General features: G+C 45.7%; 1 protein-coding gene across 3 annotated transcripts in view; it reads left to right on the plus strand.

The window, feature by feature from the left end:
* The window catches only part of UNC80 (unc-80 homolog, NALCN channel complex subunit), a 124,820-nt gene that overhangs the window by 93,164 nt on the left and 9,409 nt on the right, over window positions 1-22,247 (plus strand). For 2 of the 3 annotated variants that reach the window (XM_041487671.1, XM_041487670.1), the window contains 14 exons: window positions 188-358; window positions 560-652; window positions 2,765-2,800; window positions 3,102-3,320; window positions 6,269-6,469; window positions 8,660-8,783; window positions 11,052-11,177; window positions 13,031-13,154; window positions 13,877-14,083; window positions 15,572-15,756; window positions 16,583-16,748; window positions 17,893-18,072; window positions 19,479-19,617; window positions 21,642-21,698. In XM_041487671.1, coding sequence (XP_041343605.1) covers window positions 188-358; window positions 560-652; window positions 2,765-2,800; window positions 3,102-3,320; window positions 6,269-6,469; window positions 8,660-8,783; window positions 11,052-11,177; window positions 13,031-13,154; window positions 13,877-14,083; window positions 15,572-15,756; window positions 16,583-16,748; window positions 17,893-18,072; window positions 19,479-19,617; window positions 21,642-21,698 — 2,028 coding nt within the window. The remainder of the gene's footprint in view (window positions 1-187; window positions 359-559; window positions 653-2,764; window positions 2,801-3,101; window positions 3,321-6,268; window positions 6,470-8,659; window positions 8,784-11,051; window positions 11,178-13,030; window positions 13,155-13,876; window positions 14,084-15,571; window positions 15,757-16,582; window positions 16,749-17,892; window positions 18,073-19,478; window positions 19,618-21,641; window positions 21,699-22,247) is intronic. The other variant, XM_041487672.1, reaches the window with a different exon arrangement.

A 22,247-nucleotide genomic window follows, 5' to 3' on the forward strand; every position in this document is an offset into this window, starting at 1 on the left:
TGCATCATCTAATTTCCCCCTGAAATTCCTAATCCAATTGTTTCTTTGGCTCAAGACTTCTAGTGAGAAGCAATGAACTCATTGCCTAGTTACAGATCCAGGGTCTTCAGATAGAAACCTAAGCCTCTGCCTAATGTGAGTTCAGGAATAACAAGATAAAACAGACCAGGTATTGTTATTTTCCCAGCCTCCAGATGCTGATGGTCTTGGAAGCCCTGGTTCCCTGTTACTTGCAGAAGCTGAAGCGACAGACCTCTCAAGTGGACACTGGGACAGCAGCTCGTGAGGAGATTGCTTCCATGGGTGCCCTTGCCACCTCTCTGCAGGCCCTCCTGTACAGTGTGGAAGTTCTCACCAGGTAACACACGTGGGTCAAGGGGCTGAGCCTGCTTTTGGCTGTCTGTGCAGGGACAGGGAATGCACAGGAGGCCACAACACGCAGCGTAGCTTGAGTTTTTCAGACTTGGTAAAATTAGTGCAAGTTCTCAGAGCAAAAGGAGAATTTCTGTGTGCTTGTTAGGTTTAATGTGTAGTGTGCTGTTTACCTTCTCTCTGCCAGGCCTATGACAGCCCCACAGATGAGTCGATGTGACCAAGGCCATAAAGGGACCACAACAGCAAACCACACCATGTCAGCAGGTGTGAACACCAGGTAAGGCTTTTCTTTCTTTTCTCATTTTCTGAAACGGTTTTGTTTGGTTGGTTTTGCTTTCTGGTTTGGTTTTTGGGTTTTTTTGTTGTTTTGTTTTTTTTTTTTTTTTTTTTTAATAAGGTAATATCTCATTGCTCAGAGTGCTAGGCCTCAGACAGCTCAGAGGGAGTGCTCTGGGTGCTGTACTGTGGGAGAAAACAGCCACATCCAAAGAGCACATTCCCCAGGACTGCATTTCTGATGATAACCAAAATACCCAAGACTAGGATTTCTAGTTTAAACCATAGAAGACCAGAGTATCAAAATGGAGGACACACATCCTAAATGACTCATTCCCCTCTCTGCCCTCTAGAAGTATATTGCTGAAGCTCCCTCATTCTCTGCTTTGCTTCCTGCTGAGTCCAGTGTCAAAATGGCCAGTGGGCAGAGCCTGCTTGGCCAGCAGAAGGGTCAGATCTTCTGGCCTTGTTCCAAGGGGCTGAACACCTGTACAAACTCAAATTTCCTATCAGTTGAGGCTCTCAGACACTGGCACCCCCTCTAGTTTTCTTTTGCTCCCTTTCCCATTTCCTTGTACATTCCCCGTGGTCTCTTTCCTCCACATTGGTCTGGGGGTTTTTGCAGTTATAGATAGCACAGGAAGGGTAACTGACAGCTTGAGAGAAGTCAAAAGAATGCCTGGAAGTATTATTGTCCTTCTTAAAAAAACCCAACAAAACAAAACACCAAAGAACTTTCTCACAGAAGAAGGAAACAAAGAAGGACATGGCACCAGTGAATTGAATTCTGCTCCTTGGCCATAGTGGCCATTCCAGTTAGGCTGCTGCAAATTAGGCAAGGCCACTGACAATTTACTTGGTTATAGAGGAAGGGCTTAATCCACCCACAAGCATTTGGGATTGTGAAGGGTTTTTTTGCAGTAGGCATCCCTGCTTTCTCCTGGCCAGACTATGCATTGGTGTGCTAAAAATCTGAATGTTTGTGCTGACCTGAAAGGGGAATTGTAGCCTAGCAAAAGCTGGGGTAGCTGTTTTTCTGGAGTTTTACAAGTTATTACCTGTCCTTTTTTTTTTTTTTTTTTTTTTTTTAATTCAAGGGATTTAGAAATCAATTTCTGCATGGATCATCAAAGGGCTATTATGTCAGTTTATAAATGTGTACACATCTTGGTTGGTAACTTCTGGCATAAGTCTGTTATGCTTTAAAATCTATTCAGTCATGGTTAGAACATGGCTTTGACTTTCAATCCCTGATGTGAGAAGCAGATAAACTCCAGACATGACAAAGCAGCAGATAAACCAGACATGCTGAAGTCTGAAGTGGACATATGCCATTTACTTCATTTGCAAGATTGCTCAGTCAAAGGACAATAAGGTGTAATGGAAAGTAGTACTTCATTACTTATCTGCTGATTTTGGAGAGCAGTTAATGCGTATCTGCTGACAGACAGCGCAGACATTCCCAGTGCAGTGTGACTCAGCCATCTTGACTTACATTTCCAGATTTTTCTCATTATCAGACATTCAGCCTCTGATCCAAAATATTTTTGCACTGCTCTGGGTTTCCTGCACTTGTTTCTTCTGTTGTGTTATCATTGCAACAGACATCTGCTAGCGACAGCAGGAGTCTCTCAATGTTAGAATGATTGCTGTTCGAGCCTTGGGCATGGTAGCCAAGTGGCGCAGGGTCTGTAATGCTTTCTCAAAAAAAAAAAAAAAACCAAGAGAAAATGACAATAAAACAACAAAAAAACTCCACTCTGAGGTATTCTTTTCACTTGGTGAGCTCTGGTTTTGTGAAAGAGATTGAGCACTGAGGTGAAAATCAGTAAGAGAAATCACTTGAAAGAGAGCTATGGTTTTTAAGCCTGAATTTTTCCTTTCAGAATAAGTCACGTAACTCTAGGAATATGTTTTTTTCATGGAAGTTGGGAGATAAAGGCCATTCAGTGTGGTCAGTAACTATGGGTAGGCATTGTTCCAGTGACACAAGATACCATCCTGACCATGGTGCATAAACCCCTGGGGTAGAACACTGTCACTTTCTTCTAGAAAGGCAAGTTTAGGCACTACTAAGTTGCTGTTTGCAACCTCACTGTTTCTGTTTTCCCAGGTACCCAGAACAGGGAGCCAAGCTGCACTTTATCAGGTACAGTAAAATTTTATCCCAGTCTCCCTATGTGTGCTGAAACGTTCCCACACACAGTTGCTGTGACAGGCAGCCTTTTATCAGGGGACATATCAAAAGATAGTTGGTACAGAAAATATTTACATTTTTAGCAAGACTTGGAAGATTATAACTTCCCTTTTTTTGTTTTTCAATTGCAGATGCAACTACCTTTCTTTCAATTGCAGAGGAAAGCATCTGTTGCAAAAAGAAGAGGAAGAGGTTGTTGTAACCTATCCCTGACGATCCACAGCATATAACACCCTCTACTTTGCATCCTCAGGGAGAACCTTCACTTAATGGAGGAGGGCCAGGGTCTTCCCCGAGAGGAGCTGGATGAAAGAATTGCCAGAGAGGAGTTCAGGAGGCCGCGGGAGTCGCTGCTGAATATCTGCACAGAGTTTTACAAGCACTGCGGTCCGAGGCTGAAGATTTTGCAGAACCTGGCTGGTGAGCCCCGGGTGACTTCTCTGGAGCTGCTGGATGTGAAGTCCCACATGAGGTATTCCACAGGCATTCTGCTTTTACTTGTTCAGCTCAGGGGGATTCCTTTCTTCCAGCTCTTTCTCTTTCATAATAACAGATGGAATCACTTTTTGGTTGCATGTTTTTGTCTGAAACATGCAGAAAGTGTTTTGGATGCTCCTTAGATTGTACTGATGCTGGTTGTTTATAAAGAAGGTTTCTTAAGCTTTCCTCTGCTCTCATTCTGACCCCATCTGAAACAGCTCCCTTTGATGTCTCAGGACAAGATAAGTCTGTCTCTGCAGGGCAAGGGCTGGGGAAGCTGCTCACTTGGTTGAATACAACATTTATCCTCTCCAGTCTGCATCACAGCCAGCAGCTCACAAGCCAGAAAGGCAGAACAGCCACTTTCTAAGAGCCTGAAATACAGGGAAGGATGGGACAGCAGACATTTACAGGCTCAGCACCTCAGCATGTGATGCAGCAGATGCACAAGTCTTTTCCTGCAGTGCTGCACTGAGTCCAGCTCACGGCTTGGATGCTCACTGCCAATGGTTTCACATGGTGCTGACCTGGAAGAAGTTGGGGGTAGGGCCTCCTAGCACTTTGGACCTGATTCTCTGAGTTTGCTGTTCATGGTAAACACAAAAAAACCAATAGAAGCAATAACTGGGACAAGAGGGAATAGATCTGATTATTTTGTCAGTTTTTCATTTACACTAGCAGCTGGCAAATACTGCTCTCTTTTCAAGAGAGAAGGTCTCTCATGGTCAGAGGTTACAGCAGTGAAGCTGACATTCATTATAGCAGATAATGAGCTGTGCTCTTATTCTTTTAAGTCACCTGGAAAGTGCTAGAAATAGCTGCTTTGTCAGGGTGGTGACCTAAAATGCTTAATCATAGTAATCTCTAAATAAAAGCAACATATCTCAATCATTACATAAATTCATAAGTATCAGTGACATGACTGACAGGATTTAACCACTGTAGGACAAACACAGTTCTACATGGAGAGCAGATTGATCAGAATGTGATGTGACAGTCATGGTCTTGGGAGGCTGATAGGTGCCATTTCAGAGGCTACAGAAAATGGGATAATATGCTAGTCATTCAGACAGGATTCATCTCACCCAATTTTAGCCATTTAAAAGTCAAATGTTTAGTCTGCAAAAGTCATGAAGATCTTTTTGCACCCAGTGGAAAGGAAGATGTGCATCCAATTTATCCCAATATTTCAGGAAGATAAAAATTTCCCAGGTTGCTTGTTTCTGCTAGGAAGGAGCTAGCAGATTAATTGAGATTGATGTCTCAAGTTGGATGAAATGGATCTCACGCTTTATAATGCATAAAGAAGTTTTTATATATCATTGCATGGAACTGATATTGTATTGCTGGCAAGAAGCTTAATTATATGATAATTTAAATTTCACAGCATTTAAGAAAACAGGCCTACTTCATGGTAGGACAAAGCAGTTTAATAAAAGGAATAATAAAGAAATACTGGATAAAACCCCAATTTTCTACCAGTTTTGGTTAATCTGAAACTTGTTGCCCTTGATATCACTAGGCAGATTATAAAGAGAATAGAAATATGTTCCATTAGTTGGATGCATTTCAGAAAAAGCCCCCACAATATGGATAGGATTGTACTGTAACCATCCAATACAAAGTCTGTTGGTGTTTCATGTTTTATTTCTGATCTTTGCTTACCACAAATATCCAAGTATTTCAGTAGATTTTCGTCAAACTGCAAGTGTAAGTCAAATGCTGCCATGATATTTCACAGTCAATACAAAAAATTGCCATTGGCAAGGCCATCTGAGATAGTGGAAAAAAGCAACAGCAACACAATCTGTAGAGGTGTTAGGAGAAACAAATAAAAACTGCAGGGAGCAATCCTACAAAGGACATGTTGTGTAAACCTATGGACACTTTGTTTTTAAAACTTAACAGCTGAAAATTGCATAGTGATACTTTCTAAAGTGATAATGCTGAAAAAAAAGCACAGAACAAAACCAAATCCCTCATTAACTGAGAAAGAGGTGATGTCAGGTCTGTATTTCACAGGTATTTGCAATGTTGTAGTCTTACTGCCAGCACAGGTACTCTGGTTTTAGCTACCCAAATCTGTGATTCCTGATGTTCCCTTGGTGCATTTAATGTCAGTGTAAAAGTAATATTTAGACCATTCATGTGTTCTTAAATATAAACAGCAAGAAGTCTTAACACACCAGAACAGTGGCATCAGATCTAAGAGTTTAAATAGCAGCACATTTGACTTTTGCACCATTTTCTTTTTAACTAGGCTCCTGAATATTTATATGCTAGTTCATTGGCACATGTGTAGAAATGCTGGAACCCTGGATGCTGAGAATTTTAGACTTTCTGCTCTGACAGACACTGACCCCAACAGAACAATGCATTTGACCTGAGGCCGTGGAGAAGGCTTCCAAAATTGAATGATAGAACTGGGATTGTGGGTGTGGAGTTTGAATAGAAGTGTGAAATATAACAGGGTGGAAAACGTTAACAGTTTAAGGTTTTATAATATAGTAATATGTATAAAGCAAGATGGAGGTTTTAGGGTGGAGGCTGATCCTTCTTCTTCACCTTCTTCACCTTCTTCTTTCTAGGTTTGGGTGGTTTTGTGTAATTGGATAAAAAAATATGCATTGCAGGGCACAGGTGGTTGGTTATTGGGTTAAAAGTAAAAATAATTCAGGTGTCATTTCTTAAATGGACAGTTTATCCTTAAAAGGCCTTGTAGAGAAAGAGATGTGGCTCCATTTTTACTTTGTTAGAGAGAAGTACTGCAGGACTCACGGTCTGTGAGACTGTAACAGAGATAAGCACTAATAAACATCTGAGTCCCAACGAGAAATTCCATCTCACGATGTAACCCCGACCTTGGCAGAAAAGAAGCAAAAGAATGGACACAGAAGTGCAGGTTGTACTTACTTTCCTCCCGATGCCCCGTGGTTTCAGACTGGCAGAAATCGCGCACTCCCTGCTGAAGCTGGCTCCTTACGACACGCAGACGATGGAGAGCCGCGGGCTCCGGCGCTACATCATGGAGATGCTGCCCATCACCGACTGGACAGCCGAGGCGGTGAGACCTGCCCTGATCCTCATCCTAAAGAGATTGGATCGTATGTTCAATAAAATTCACAAGATGCCTACTCTGAGGTGAGCAGGTACTCTGGAAACCCTCTGGGGTCCGTTTCTGGTGTTGCAAGCCTTGAAGTGTGGGTACGTCATCTACTGTCATGTTGCAGTGAGCCTTTACAACATACCAGAAAATTGCCGGTGTTTTTATCTCTGTAAATGTGTTTATGTTGATGTTTTTGTTGTGTCTTCTGGTAGCAGCGTGGTTATTAAAAACTAAAGAGAGAACTTCCAGAAACGGCACTTTTCTTTCCCGAAAAGAAGTCTTCAGATTTTTTCCCATCTCACTGCCCTTTTAATTAACTTCTGCTGTGAGTTTTTTAATGGAAAGTTAGACTGTAGTAATAGTATTTCTAGCATGGCAATACTGTTATGTCCTCTGTAAAGACAAAAATAGTCAATAGATTCTGATTGCTCTCTAGTAAAAGGCAAAGAACTGCATCAGCTGCTTCAGGTCCATGCCTAGTGGAAGCCTGGTAGATCACACTGTGGCATTATGGTATGTACAGGCTTTGGCAACTTCAAGAAATATGGACTGTGGAGCATCCCTGGTTGGAGGCAGTGGTACAGATCCAGTCTGGGTGGTATAAAATCACTCAGAACTGTGAATTTCCCAGTGATCTGAGTAAAAAGAGTCATTGGTCTTGGTCACCTTCATGGGCATATGTCCTCAACTGCTTGAATGGCACTTCATTGGCAGTCTCAGCTGAGAAGCCAAATCATGTTAGAGAACATGAGAATTATGTCCCAATAGGAATCAAACATGGAACAATAATAGGGAGGTGATATCTTCTTTCTGGCATCACTATCCTTTTCTTTGGCTAACCTGCTTCAAAAACCTCCACCCTTCTAGGGAATTCAGAGGCAGAAATGTTGGTGCTTCTCTCTCCTGTTGGTTTGATTCTTTGCCATGTCTTGCCTGTTTCTCATTCATTCTTTCTTTCCCCGCTCATACTTTCTTCTGCCTCAAAGGCAGGTAGGGGTTTCTGTTCCTGAAGATCTTTCTTCCTTATGTAAGAATGGATGTCCATAAATGAAAATTCCTTTCACATTCTCTCTCTCTATGCCTGTACCTATGCTTGGCTTAAATTCCTCTTTTGTCCACAAAAGGACAGCAAAGCCACTGGACCAAATGCAGCAACCAGATTTGAGCATCACTGAGTCAAGCAGTCTCTTTGGGGTGGGTCTGGGTGCAAGAGCCCAGGAGCCATCCCTTGGGGTACTCAGGATCAGAATCTTACACACTGCTGCCTGTGGGCATCCCACTCCAAACCCAGTGTCTGCTGGAATCGGTGGGTGTGTAAGAACAAGAACAAGCCACTGTTCTGGGGGCTTAGTGACAGTGGATGCACAAAGGGGAGATTGATGTTGGTCTGGAGAAGAGCTTGCATAGCAAGCACTTGATTCCCCATGTGGCCCTGAGAGGTCACCTGAAGAGCTTGACAGGGGTAATGTTTAAGGCTTCAGCTATCAACCTGTGCCAGCCTTTTGTCTTCTGTCCCAGTAAATGCAGTCAGCTGCTGGCTTGTGAACTGCAATGACTGCAGAGAGTCAGGCCCTGAGATGAAGGGTGTGAACCACTTTGTTGTTACCTATGCTCTGTCTGCTTACCATTAGGAAGGGAAATCCTTTCAGCACCTGGCATAATCCCTAAGTTTTGTTTTGGTGAAGAAAGCAAAGTGTCAGGGAAGCAAGGACCCTGGAATGCAGGGCTTTGGTGCAGCAGGAGGTGGAGATGAAGGCTATACAGCTGGGCCAGGTTACATTCAGGGCAGTGTGTGTGTGGCAGTGACAGCCAGAGGAGCTGCAGAGGAGCTCGCAGAGGGCACTCAGGCCGATGGGGTTTATTCATCCACGGGCCACACGAGGTGGAGAGCGTGGTCTCGGCACAGCAGACCTTCCCCCACACAGGCTGCTGTGTGGCCTCCCTCTTCAGTGGCAGGGAAGCCTCAGGGAGCGGACGCAGCTCCAGCACGGCTGCAGTGAGGGGTTGGTGTCAGCAGCCCCAGGGCTCCACCATCTCTGGTCCTGCGGCGTGCTCCGTGCCCTCCCGGAGCGCTCTGCCTGTCCCGCGCTCCGTGCTGCTCCTGGACATGCATGGTGGCTGTGTGACACGTCTCCTCTGTGTGTCACTGTGTGTCGGTCGCCGTGTTTGGGCGTCTGGTGGGGGGCAGGAGCCCTTGGCTAACGGCACCTACTGTTGTATTGCAGGCGCCAGGTTGAGTGGGAGCCTGCCAGCAGTTTGATTGAAGGGGTTTGTTTGACACTTCAGAGGCAGCCTATCATATCCTTCCTGCCTCACCTTAGGTCTCTGATCAATGTCTGTGTCAATCTGGTGAGTAGCCGAGCGGCAACCCCATGAACCTTTGCTAAACCTTCCCCCCGCTGTTGGTTTCTCTGGACTGAAGATGAGAGTTTATTCCCATTCCTGTCATTTTACCCATCCCCTTTACCCCCCACAAGGGGACTCTGCAGGTGACACTAGAGACAGGAAGGTTCATTTTTGAAGTGGTGCATGGGGAGATACAGTGACCGACAGCAGCGGTCGAGCGATTTCTTTTCCATCACTTCCCACGCACCACTTTGAAGATCCACCTTTGCCTGACTGAGCTGAGAGCTGAGGGCTGCAAGTTGGAGAGTGGGGTGGTGGAGACTGCACACACCTGGTAGAGATGGGGAGAGGGTGGCACTGGGGATGCCTACCGTCCCCAGTGGGGAGGGCCCTGGTCGCTCCGTCAGAGGCCAGCGGGTGCTGGATAGCTAGAAGGGTTTACAAGGTGAATTGTAAACTATTTGTAATGTCCCTGGCTTGATCTTGTACAGGTTTGTGCTGTACAATATTCAGATCCCTCTCTTAGTGAAGTTTGTGCTCCCAAGAGTGTTGCAGCAGACAAGTGATGTGGACAGAGTTTGCCTGGTCATTCAGTGGTAGGCCACGGTGTTCCTGCAGCTGTTACACTGGGATATCCATGTAACTCCAGCCACTTGGGCAAACTCCCATTCCAAAACTCCCAAACTCCAAAGCATGCTCCCATTCCATGTACAAAATAAATTATAAATTCTGCACTAGAATTTTACTGTTATTGGGTTTTATAACATTTTCTCCTTAGAGCATAAATGTTATAACCATGTCTCGCAGCTTACCAAAAACATTTCAGGATTCACCAGTGCTCTGAGGGCCTTTAAAAACAATGATCATTAGCTAAAATGCAATGTCAGGTTTTGCCAGGTTCCTGTCCTTCAAGTCAATTCAGCACTCATTGCTGCAAGGGCAGGGAAGCTCCAACCTGTCAGAGTCCACAAGACTTCTTCCTCGTCCAAGCAGAGGCAGCAGCTACCTGGCACTAAAGCAAACCCGGCCCTCAGATTACTTAAGAGTTGTTACATGGGGAGTTTGCTAGACAGCTAGCTCAAGCAGGAGTTTGGAATGGCCTTGCAGTTTGTCAAGCAGGCATGGCAGATTGAATCACCCCAGCGAGCTCTCCAAGGGGCCCACAATAATTAGCCAGTGCTCTAAAAATAGCAGAAAGTTCTGCAGTGCTGAAGTGCAGTCATTGTGCTTATGTTCTGCTGGCTGGGAACACCAGGGAGAGCTACCAGGAACACATTCTTACTGCTACAAGTATTTTACCTTATTGCACTGGGAGCACTGACTGCATGGTGTATCATGTGTAGATCACGAAGACCAAAAATCAATCACCCAGGAAGGTGGGGAAATATCTCAGTGATAATCCATAGTGATGTGTAAAGAAGGAGCTCTGACTCTTTCCCTTCTAAATTGTCCTTTGATTTTCTGACAAAAAACTGGTTATTGCCTTTTTCCGCAGGCTGAATTTGGAAAAGAAGCATGCTTTCATCTCCCATAAGCTTAGGTGTGGCCAGGTACCTTCTCCCTGTTCCTGTCATCTAGATGTGTCTGGTCCTGGTGAGAAACAGGCATATGATTTAATTCCTCCTGAGGGACACATCCCAAACAGTACAAATTACTCTCCCCTAGAAGTGCTGTCTCCCTGTGGTGATTATTCAAGCAGCTCCAGACTACCAGGTCACATGCAGGTGACTCTGCTTCAGACATCTGGGGTCAGTCATCTGAGAGGAATCATGCTTAGAGTTCCCCAAAACAGGCTGTGTTTGAGAGGAATCTGAACATTGTACAAAACCTGGCTTGGGTCAGACTTAGGACATTATTTTTCAAGCAAGGGAAGGGAAAAGATGTCCACTTTCAATGCAGACTTTTTGCTTTGATGACAGATTTTTATTTGTTACAGTTGTCAAATGACATATCCTCCAACTCTAGCTGTTCCACCAGTCCAGTGCTGGTCATTCAGGGCTGGTACTGGGTACATTTATAAATGTACCGGGTTCCCTGTGCACTCCTCCCATCCATGCTGGTTTCCCTCTTTTCCCCTCCCTTTCCCTGCTGGAACACCGTCTCCTCACTGGCCCCAGCTCCTGCAAGGACCACTGGGGGGGCTGGTTCTACTAGATCCACCCCAACTCAGTGCTCAATGAAAGGCACCTCCATTTCACTGACGTTGGAGGATATGGCATGGATGAAACTGTAAGTAGCCAGCTGTGGTGATGTGCTCTGTTTGTATTGCAGGTGATGGGAGTGGTAGGACCCTCCAGTGTGGCTGACGGATTACCCCTTCTTCATCTCAGCCCTTATCTCTCGCCACCTCTGCCCTTCAGCACAGCTGTTGTCCGGCTTGTAGCATTGCAGATACAGGTGTGTCTGCCCTGGCCCACGGCCAGGCCTTTAGAGCTTCTGGTTGAGACACCAACTCATCAGTGCTCTGTTTGCTTTCTGCAAAAGCTGGGCAAAACCTGTGGAACGTGCATCAAAAATTAACGAGAAGCGACATGTAAATTCTCCCTTCTTTCTGAAGGCTTGAACCGAGATCAGAATTCATCTGCTGGGGCCAAGTCCACAGCAAGCATCCATCAGCTTAACACTGCCATTGAAGTCCAGGGAGTTTGGCTGATGGGTGCTGTGTAAGGCTCTGACAAGCAGGTCAGGATTCTCTGCAGGATCTAAGGAGTTAGAGTAAGATTTCCACCACAGGAGGATGGGCCCTGGCTTGGGTCACATCCATGCAACCCTTCCTGTCTTCCTGTGGGACCGTGTGTGTAACTGAGAGTGGAGTTTGTGCTCTTCTGCTCTTACCTGAGCTGGTCACACCGTGTGCCAGCACAAAAAGCAGGGCAACTTGGCTTTTCAGCTGCTGACCCAATGGTGTCCTTGTTGCCAGAATGGAAAAAAAAAAAAAAAAAAAAGTTCCAGGCTTTTTGGAGAATTTCACCACTGTTCCTTTCTCATAGCAGCACTGTAACTTTTTACAGAGTCTTTCTGCGTCAGTGTCCCTTTCCTTCCCCACTGGCATGAAATTAGTCTGAATGGTGACCAAAGAAGTGACAAATTTCCTTATCTAGCTCCAACTTGCATTTTAAAATATGCATTGGTACATCCAGTTGAATACTTAGGCAGGTATTTCTGAGCAGCAGGGTGGCTTGGGAAGGAAGGCTTACAGGGACCAACACACAAAGCTGTCCCTCAGAGGATGAGGTACAAAATGATTTTTGGTACAAACTGACACAGAAGGAGAACAGATTTCTTCCAGCTCTGAGGTAATGGTTCTTTAATCAAAGCAAATGAAAGCAAAAGGCTACTTTCACCTGCTGTGAAATATTATCTACTAAAAAACCAAAATAGATACCAAATTAATATTTTTTTTAAATTATGGGGAACATTTATGCTCTTTTCCCTGTTCACTTGTTTGTGGGCTTAAATGTAATGAAAACCAAACATGTCAGGAAAAAACCTAAGTCATAATTCCCAACACTTCCAGCAGAATACAAAACAGAAGTACTTCACACCGCATCAGAAAACATCTCCTAGAATTTCTCTAGCCCAGGTCTGCAAGGTTGTGGAGTTGCAAGGTTCAGTTGCATTTCACAGCCAAGTCTGTAGCAACTGGGATGTTGTAAATGAGCAAAGGTTCTAGTGACAGCCATCTGGATTGCCTCCTCTGAAAGAAGGCGAAAGAGCTTTCAATTGAAGCTTGACTGTGTGTCAAGAAGTAAACATGCATTTTGTTTGTTTTTCAGGAGTTCATTCTTTGCCTTAGGGAGGATGACAGGGCAGCACAAGTGAGGCAGAACAAAAATGTGTTTTGGGAATAGCCTCCATGTTCGGACAGGAGAATATTTAGATAATGTCATTTGTGCAGTTTCCTCTGTTCCTTTTTTCATTCTCTGTGTCAGATCCTGGTACCACTCGCAGCAGTGCAGAGCTCAGGACTAGCACTCAGCTGACTCCTGTGGGATACTTCTGATTTTGTTCATGATAACTAGGAGTTAGGAGTGAGGGCTTCTTACGTTCGGCTGTGACATGAGCAGGTGATCCCTGTGTTACTCTGAATTCCCTTTACTCCTGACTAAGTGGTCTCAGGGCATCTCATTCAATCAGGTTATCAAGGCTGGAGTGGTGCTGTGTGAACAGGGATCATCATTCCCTGCAGTGACTTGTGTGTGTGATCTGCTGATGAAATTGTTTAATCCTGTTTTATTATTACTGCACAGGCTTTGAAAGAAGATTTTCCCCTAAGCCATGTCGTCTCCCCATTCACCAATCAGGAAAGAAGGGAAGGAATGCTTTTAAACCTACTGATTCCATTTGTGCTCACAGTAGGATCTGGAAGCAAAGGTCTGACTAATTTAACAAAAAGAATTTTTGTCCCCCTTTTCTGACAACTGATGTTTGCACTTTCCCTGCTCTCTGTATTTTATTTTTATCTTTATTTTTTAATTTGGTTTTCTGTCACTAGCAGTATGTCAGCTAAGTGCCCTTTGAGTCTGAGACTGAAAAGAGCCCCATTGGGATTAGTTATTATTTCTTCTCTTTATTTCAGCTGTGCCTTGGTTCTTGAGTCAGGTCTTGCACAGATGTGCTCCTGCTTTTGAAACTGGAGTGCAGGGCAAGACAAATCTGTTGTAGCAGGAGTCACAGAGGGGAGCAAAGGTCACAGAAATTGTGTGGATCACAGTTTGCCCAATCCATGCCACTTGTGTTGCACAAGTCCTGCTCCTTGCTTTCTGCTATAGAGGGTCTTCACTGGTAAATCCCTAAATGAAAGCAAAGAGCAAAGGGAGAGGGGAATGCCAGAAGGAAATGAGACCACTGAATGGGACATTCCTTTGTGCTGTGTAGCTCTGTGTTTGTGCGTGTTTGCGTTGGTGCTAAAATAAACTTTGCCTTTGCTTGCAGGAGGAGAAGCAGCATAACAAGGTGTGGGGGACGGAGTTTTGGCTTAGGGGACATTTGAGATGCACCCCATTTTGGAGCTGAACAGGGTCTGGATCTTTTGAGTGTCTGTGATGGGATGTAGCCTGATCTTTCTCTCTCTTTCCCCTCCCAATGCATCTCAGACAGCCCCTGGCTGGAGCAGCCCGAGGTCCTGCTGCTGCTCCAGACTGTTATCAATATCCTCCTGCCACCTCGCATCATCAGCACTTCCCGCAGCAAGAATTTCATGCTGGAGAGCTCCCCGGCGCACTGCTCCACCCCAGGGGACGCGGGGAAGGACCTGCGCCGGGAGGGGCTTGCGGAATCCACCAGCCAGGCTGCCTACCTGGGTGAGTGATGGCTCTGCTCCCCGCGGGGAGCAGACACACTTAACGTGGAGTGCTCAAGGCTGCAGAGAGCACCGAAGAAAACCATCTCAGGCAGGAGCTAACTGGCCTCTTTAGAGCTGCTTTAGGCCAGAGCGTGAAGTCAGGAGTGTCTCTGGAGTACGTGGTGCGCGGTGTCTGCACTGCAGCTGGAGGAGGAGCAGCACAGGGAGAAGTCGCTCAGTTTTCATACTGCCAGACCACAGCAGAAGCCACAAAGGCGGGTCAGGCTGCCCATCAGTCCCCAAAATCACAGCCCCACTGGCTGTCTAGGGTGAGAAGTGATGGAGCCTGTCTCCTGCTGGCCCTCACACGGTCCTCGCTGACTGCTGTGCCCTCTGCTTGCTGTAGGGTGGGGCAAGGTCGTGCTGTATTATCTCACATCTGACCCACACGTGTGAAAGGACAGAAAAAATAATTAAATTGCAGATGCAGCATCACTGAGGGCAGGCAGGCCTGTACAGGGACAGTTTAGTCTCAAAGCAGCCCTTCAGAAACAGATTTTCTGTTTCTGATTTTGTGAGGGTATTGATCTGAAGATTTATTCTTGGGTTTTTGTTAACCCATATCTGGGAATGGAGTAAATCTGATGAAAAATTGGCAGTTCACCACTGATTTAGCCCTCCACCCAAACAAACCATGATACAGATGTGTAATTGCTGAGAAGTCTTGGCCATCCCATTAATAAAAAAGGAGTAGTCAACTTCCCCCCAACAATTCTCAGCCCTTGCTGTTTTTACCAGACCAGGGGAGCATGGAAAGGGGGAGATTCCTTGTTTCTCCTATGAGCCAAGTGTTAATCACTGCCCACTTTAATGCACAGCATTGTATTGAAATTGATTGCTGTTCATCCCCCTTTGTAATGCCGTGCTCTTGCTCTAGTGAATTACTGCCCTTGGTTCACTGGACCATATTTGTATTTAAATTGCAGTGTGGCCGTGACTCATGCAGCTGCCCTGCTAGACAGGTTCTTGTCATCACCCTATAAATCATCTGCAGATTATTGTGCTCACTGGGTGAAACTTTGTGTAGATATGCTTGGTCAAGATTTTTGAGGTTGTCTGATCAGCCAGGGCTGATTCCTTCTCTGAGCTGCTTTCAAAAGATCTGATTCTAAGACAAAATAACTCTGCAGGGAAGGGAGAGGCAACACCAGAGCAAGAAAATACAGAAGAAGTTAGGTACAAAGTAGAAAAATTTCTCTTGAAATGGGACTGCCAGTCCTGATCCTGAGGCCTTTACTCCTAGAAGGCTGTTTGCTCCTTCCCTGCCATGCTTGGAGAGTGATGGCAAAGCCAGTTGTGACCCTGAGGTGTGCGGGCGTGCACGTACAGGCAAAGCGTGCCTGTGTGGGTTTGTGCTCACTGTGCCCCTCCTGTCCTGCCCCCAGTGCTGGTGAGGGACACTGGTGACATCTCTGACTGCCCTTTGCTGGTGTGTGTTCCCCTGTAGCCCTGAAGGTGATCCTTGTTTGCTTTGAACGCCAACTGGACAGCCAGTGGTACTGGCTGAGCCTGCAAGTGAAGGAGATGGCGCTGCGGAAGGTGGGAGGGCTGGCCCTGTGGGATTTCCTCGACTTTATCGTGCGGACACGGATCCCTATCTTTGTGCTCCTTCGGCCCTTCATCCAGTGCAAGGTAACAGTTGCTTTGGCTCCTGATGTGTCACTCCCTGAAGGCAAGCTAGCCCTTATTCCCCAGCTGAGAACAGAGGAACAGCACTTCTGGAAGAGCTACATGTAGTGAGTGAGTGAGTGACCTTTCAGAAGTTAGTAGGCCTAAGAACCCTTGGAAGAGAAATCACTGAGCTTTTTCCTAGCCAAAACTACAGAGTATGCCTGTCATCCAGGAGCTCTGATCCATGGAGTACAGCTAGTCTTAGTTCCTCTGGAGGGGGAAGTGCATGCAGACTTAATTCTACAATGAAGACATTCAGAGCACTTGGAAGGAGTGTGGATGTGCTGAACCTGGGAGGATGTTGGCAGAAATCTTCTAGTAATCTCTCTTCTGCACAGAGCTGGGCAATACAGCTAACAGCCAGGAAGGACCACTCCCTTTCCATCTTTTGGATGAAGGTTCTGACAGGACTTTTGTGGATGAACAGGCAGCTGCTAGGCTGAGGCATCTGGGGTTTAAGTTAATCACAGCTCCTTGCCGGTTACCAGGTAGACTAGCACATGGTACTTTATTTAGCCTAGCTTGTCTCTTGGATGGACTAAGTCCTCATGGAGGAAGAAAGTGTCTCATGGTAGGATTGTGAGCTTAGCATAAGGGAGCCCTCCATGTACCCTGTGCCAGAGAGGCTTTGATCTCTGTTCACTCAAATACAAGATTTCCTCTGAAAGACAGGTGGAAACCTCACGGATGGAGTCAAAACCTCTTGCCTACCAAGCCTAGTCTGGAGACTAGTCCCAATTCCCTGGGCACCATCTCCATGCAGTGCTAACTCATGCCAATTTTGCAGCTGCTGGCGCAGCCGGCTGAGAACCACGAGGAGCTGACTGCCCGGCAGCACATCTCGGACCAGCTGGAGAGGCGCTTCATCCCGCGCCCGCTCTGCAAGAGCTCCCTCATCGCCGAGTTCAACAACGAGCTGAAGATCCTCAAGGAGGCCGTGCACAGCGGGTCTGGTAAGGAAGGCAGGGACAGCTCAGGGCCATCAGCCCAGGCTGGAACAGCTGCTTGCCCCTGCAGGAACTTGTGAGGCAGACCTGGCCTCTGCCTAAAACGGGAGTGGGGCAATCCACACACACCCTGCCAGCTGCCCCTGGAGCTTATGCTCAGCCTTGCCACTGAACAGCCAACAGAAGTCCAGGTTAGTTGTGAAATGCACCTAGTTTTACACCAAGTCTGAGTTCCTATTCCAGTCTCAGCTGGCTTGTGCAGCCCCAGTGCAGTGAGCCCCTCCACACCTCTGTAAAGCCAAAGCTCCTTGTGCAGAAACCTCTGGCTGTTCAGCAGTAGCAGATCCTCCTCCTCCTTCCTCCTCGTCTCTTTGATTTTTCTCTACTGTGACAAACAGATCAGCATCCCTGAGCTGATGGGGCACTTCAGAAATCTCTCCTTCACAAGGGGAGACTTTTCTCCAGTGACAGCCACCCCTGTTGCCACGAGATGGCAGCCGCTGCTCATACATGGCAAGCGGTTGATGTGTTTAGTTCTTAGGAAAACGGATTCAAAAGGAAATGCTTCAGTCTTTTTTCCTTTGCAATAATTTGCCTTGTTTCTAAATGTTGAAGCTGATCTATTAAATACTGGTTGTGAAAATCAGGCTGCATGAGTAAAACAGAGATTTTGGAAAGGTGAGGTGAGCAAGGCAGCTGCTAGTGTTCTATCACCTCTGCCACCCCTGTCACAGTATCACAGAATCACTGAGGTTGGAAAAGACCTCTGAGACCATCAAGTTCAACCTTTGCCTGATCACCACCCTGTCAACTAGACCATGGCACCAAGTCCCAAGTCCAGTCATTTCCTGAACACCTCCAGGGGTGGTGACTCTGCCACCGCCCTGGGCAGCCCATTCTAATGCTTAGCAACCCTTTCCATGAAGAAATTCCTCCTGTCCAGCCTGAGCCTCCCCTGGTGCAGCCTGCAGAACATTTCCTCTTGTCCTGTGGCTCCACCCTCCTGTCAGGAATGTGTAGAGGGTGAGAAGATCCGCCTGCCCCATTAGTCCAAGCCTAACGAGGTGCCCGATATGACAGGAACGCTTGGCTTGCTGTTGATCTCCAGTGCCACCAGTGACTTGCGTTTGGTTTTCCCCTTCTTGTGCAGCTTACCAAGGGAAGACATCTGTCAGCACAGTGGGCACCTCCACGTCTGCCTACCGCCTGAGCCTGGCCACCATGTCCCGCTCCAACACGGGCACGGGCACGGTGTGGGAGCAGGACAGCGAGCCTTCCCAGCAGGCCTCGCAGGACACGCTGAGCCGCACCGACGAGGAGGATGAAGAAAGTACGTGGCCACATACGAAGCCCCGAACGCTGAAGATGTTTTCTTGATGCCCAGAGGCCGTCTGGGAGGGGAGCACAGTTGCCCCCCGTGTCCCAGTGTGAATAAAAGGCCCACAGGAGCATGAGGTGGTACATGGTGTTAAAGCTGGGTTGTAAAATACCTCTTCATTGCCTTCTGAGCTGTGGCACAGGGGAGGGCACAGGGGAGGGCACACGGAGGTTTTTGGTGCAGTCTCTTTCACTGACAAGGCATTGGGCAGCCAGGCTCTCTTTGGCCATCGTGACAGTGGGCAGGGGCTGTGGCTCTGTAGTTGGGATCCTGTTCCCGCAGGACCCCCAAAAGCATCAAGCAAAAGGAGTGAGAATGGGGGGCTCAAAAGAAAGGTCCATGCAGTTACAGAGGAATTGCCTTTTGGGAAAGAGCAGTTAGCCTGAAACTTTGCAGGTTCAGCCCATCTTTATTTCAGCTGGGATCGCCACTAAACTTTGTACAATCCACCCAGAGCTGTACAGCTTATACATGGTTCAGATATTTACTCTGGCAAAATGTGGTTTCAGCCTCAGATTAATTCTGAGCCACTGTGTGGAACGGTAAGTGCCATCTTCCTGTCTGAACTGTGGCATTATTTCCTCAGCCCTGCCTTGGATAAACACTGCTGTAAAATATTTCAGTACATCAGAATTGAAAAAAAAGGTCAAAAAGAGGAGAGAAAATTACACAAACCCACCCCTTTGTTTTCATTACTTGTAGTTAACAAGTTGTTGTGGCGTAAACCACAATAAAGTAATTTCTTTCTGGATACTTATAAAATTTGAAACAGCACTGAAGGTTTCCAGCAGTCCTGATTGCAGTCCAGCTGTCTGCATAGTTCTCTTGCAGTATGATGTATTTGAGTCAATTTATCCAAATGTTTGGTGACATTTTAAAATGCATGTCCTGCAGGGTGTTGAAGGGTGTCAGTTCTGCATTTTGCTGTCAGGTATTTTGGCTTTTTTGTCACAGTGCTTTGCTAGATCATAGCAGCAGCTTATTTCACAGCAGGAAAATGCCCAGTTATAACCTTTATGCTGAAAACATTGTATATTAACAAACACTTTATTAATCACAGGAATTAATCCCTAGTGGAAGCTGAATTCTGCAAACATGTTTTCCTGAGAGCCATTTAAAGAATACATAAACCCTGCCCCATGTGTGTCAGGTTCCTCATCCTGCAGAGGTTTATGAGTGTGTCTTTCTGCACAGTGGCTGTAAAATCTAATAGAATATTCCAATTTGCAGGCTTGGGCTCTTGGTAAGTGAATGCTGGGTACTCCTTTGGCATCCTGTTATCTCTTGACACCTGTCGAGATGCAGGTGGGGTTTGGGTGGTTGTTTCCTCTCCTTTCCTGTTTTTTCTCTCTTTCTAGATGACTCCTTGAGCATGCCCAGTGTGGTAAGTGAACAAGAAACATACCTTATGGGTGCCATTGGGAGGAGGCGGTTCTCCAGCCATCTCTCCAGCATGTCTGCACCTCAGGCTGAGGTGGGCATGTTACCCAGCCAAAGGTAAAAACATGGGCTTTTCACCTTTCCCATTTTAATAACAAGAGCAGAAATGGCCCAGGTACATCAGAGAGGTGGGATGGTGGAATTGGTGCCAGCACAGTGATGCTAAATTTATTCATCCTGGAATATTGTTGGACCAAGGGTACAGGGTTGGGAATAAAGATTTTCCAGGGTGATCTGTGTTGCGTAGGGTCCATAAGAACAAGCTGTCATCCCCAGCAACCTTCCCCTTAAACAGTTTCAGAAACACTCTACACTATTATTTTTCTCTGCTGCCACTGAACAGCAAAAGGAAAAGTGGTTTTGGGATGTTAATTGAACCAGGGGGCCATACCCAGTTTGTGTAGGGGAATGGGGAGGAATCTTGAGAAGCTGGGAAAGAGGGACAGAGGCTGTTTGATATACTTTGTTTTCTTCCATGTGTTCTTTGTCCTTCCTAGAACAGTAACTAGCTCATCACAGAAACTAAATGTTATGTTCAAAGATGGGACTTAATACTGTTTTAAATCTGAAGTACTTGTTGATACAAATAATTTTGAATGCCTTATTCCTGGTTGACATGGAATGGTGAGAAAGAGCCTGTTGGGAAATGTACATCTTCAGAAGATGTGGAGAGAGGTTTTGCATTTAAATGTGATTTTTTTTCCAAATAAGCAATGTTTGTTTTATTTGTCTGTGACATAGTTATCCAAGGATATCTGACAATGGATGTATTAATTTATGTTATTTCCTTTGAACCTTTAAAGAATATATTCTACATTATGTCTTCACCACCCCTGGAAAACCAAACAACACTGTTCCCTCCCCATTCTTGCTTGGAGTTAAAGAAATAACCTTGATAGATGAAGGAAAATTAACAGTTGTGGTACCTACCAGCAGAGATAGGAGAAGTGATTTACAAGAGAGAAACTACACAGATTTTATCTGGGAGTTTTCACAAAAGGACTTACAGGAACTCATTCGACTCTTGAACACAGTTGATTCAGTCCCTTTGTTCCTTGAAAAATTAATATGCAAGACTGCATTTTCCTCAATCTTTCACTACCATCTTCAGTGCATAAACTTCATAAGAGTCACAGCTGACTGAGAGCTTTGTGCTATCCCAAATCATGGTGATGCTGAGAAAAAAAAAAAAAAGGCTTTAATTAACACAGACCTTCACTCTCTACTTTTTAAGTGTATGGTATAGCAGGAGAATCACTTTTCATCTGGGTAGGGGAAGGACCAGTTCAGCAAGCATAATCATAGTTGTCAGCATCATGCCCTTTGAGTTATGGATGGTCTCTGGGCTTTCAGAATGCCTCACAAATGTAAGCTAATTTTTGCTAAGTAATATTATTACTGCTTTCCTGCTGGTAACCCAGCAGACTACTTTCCTTCCTTCTTTCTTTCTCTTTCTTTCATGTTTTTCCTATGGCCTGAGCAGGCTGCTGCTGCTTGATGGCTGCATTGCAGAAAAGCATTGGAATTGTGTCCCTTTGCCAAGACCCTTGCCAGATGTTTATTTACAGTTTCATTGCACTATGAGACCTTGTTTCCCAGGTTGTTTGTCCTTAGAGTTGCACTAGAAGGAGAGTGGTCTACAGCTCATGGGAGATAGATCAGCCCTCCCTCAAGGAAGAAGTGGCTCATGGCGAAGGGAAAAAAGCTTTCTCTGAAGCTGAAAGTAAATAGAACTGAAATAAACCAAAATGCTGCAGGAAAATAGCTTTGAAAGTAGTTCCCTGCCTTATTTCCTTTAGAAACACATCCTGTTGAACTTCTCAGCTCCCCAAATCTCAGCAGAGATGCAGAAGGCTTCGTGCAGTGTGAACTCTCTCTACAGACTGCTCCTGTTATCAGATGTTCTTTCAGCTCCTCTGACTCATATATGTGCCGTTGAGCGTGTGAGACCAATTAATGTTACCGTCCTCTTTTTACTTTTTTTATTCCGTTGATTTTTTTTTTCCCTTGAAAACAGAGACAAGCGCATGCTTTTTGCATTTTCTTTCCCTAAATTCTTAATCTCCCTGCCCCTCCTGCAGTGAACCTAATGTCCTCGATGACTCCCCGAGCCTGGCCACTGAGGGCAGCCTCTCTAGGTACAGTGTGAACACTACCTGTCTGTCAGTGTGTGTGCTGGGAAACGAGCTGTTTCCAACCTTCTGTCTCTTCCCCCTCACCTTTTGTCACTCTCTCCATCTCTGTCTCTTGTGGCTCATCAATATTCAGGCCTGCAAGTCAAAGGTGTAGCAACCCACCTTCAGTTTTCAGCTTTGATTGCCAATAACTTTGAGAAGGCTAAGGAGAAGGGGACAGAAAAAGCTGTAGAGAGTGAAGCAGCAGGCTGGCCTTGGGGTTTTCCCCTTGTTGAACAATTGCTTGGAAGGCATGAGAAAGATGATACACGAGGCATTAGCTGTATCCTGTTATAAGCATTAGTCTGAAGGCTTATGTAAAATGGAGACATCTGTTTTTTCATTCATCTCACAACGCTGTCACCACAAAAGACTTAATATCAATCTGAGTTTTCTACCATTCACTGATAAAACTAATTATGGTAAGTCCTGTGGAATATAGTGTTTTGTGGGTGCTTGACAATAATTCTCATTAATTTTGCAAAGCATTTTCAATTCTCAAATGACACCTTT

This window comes from Pyrgilauda ruficollis, unplaced genomic scaffold, assembly GCF_017590135.1.
Source record: "Pyrgilauda ruficollis isolate IOZ18807 unplaced genomic scaffold, ASM1759013v1 scaffold83, whole genome shotgun sequence".
Taxonomy (NCBI): Eukaryota; Metazoa; Chordata; class Aves; order Passeriformes; family Passeridae; genus Pyrgilauda; species Pyrgilauda ruficollis.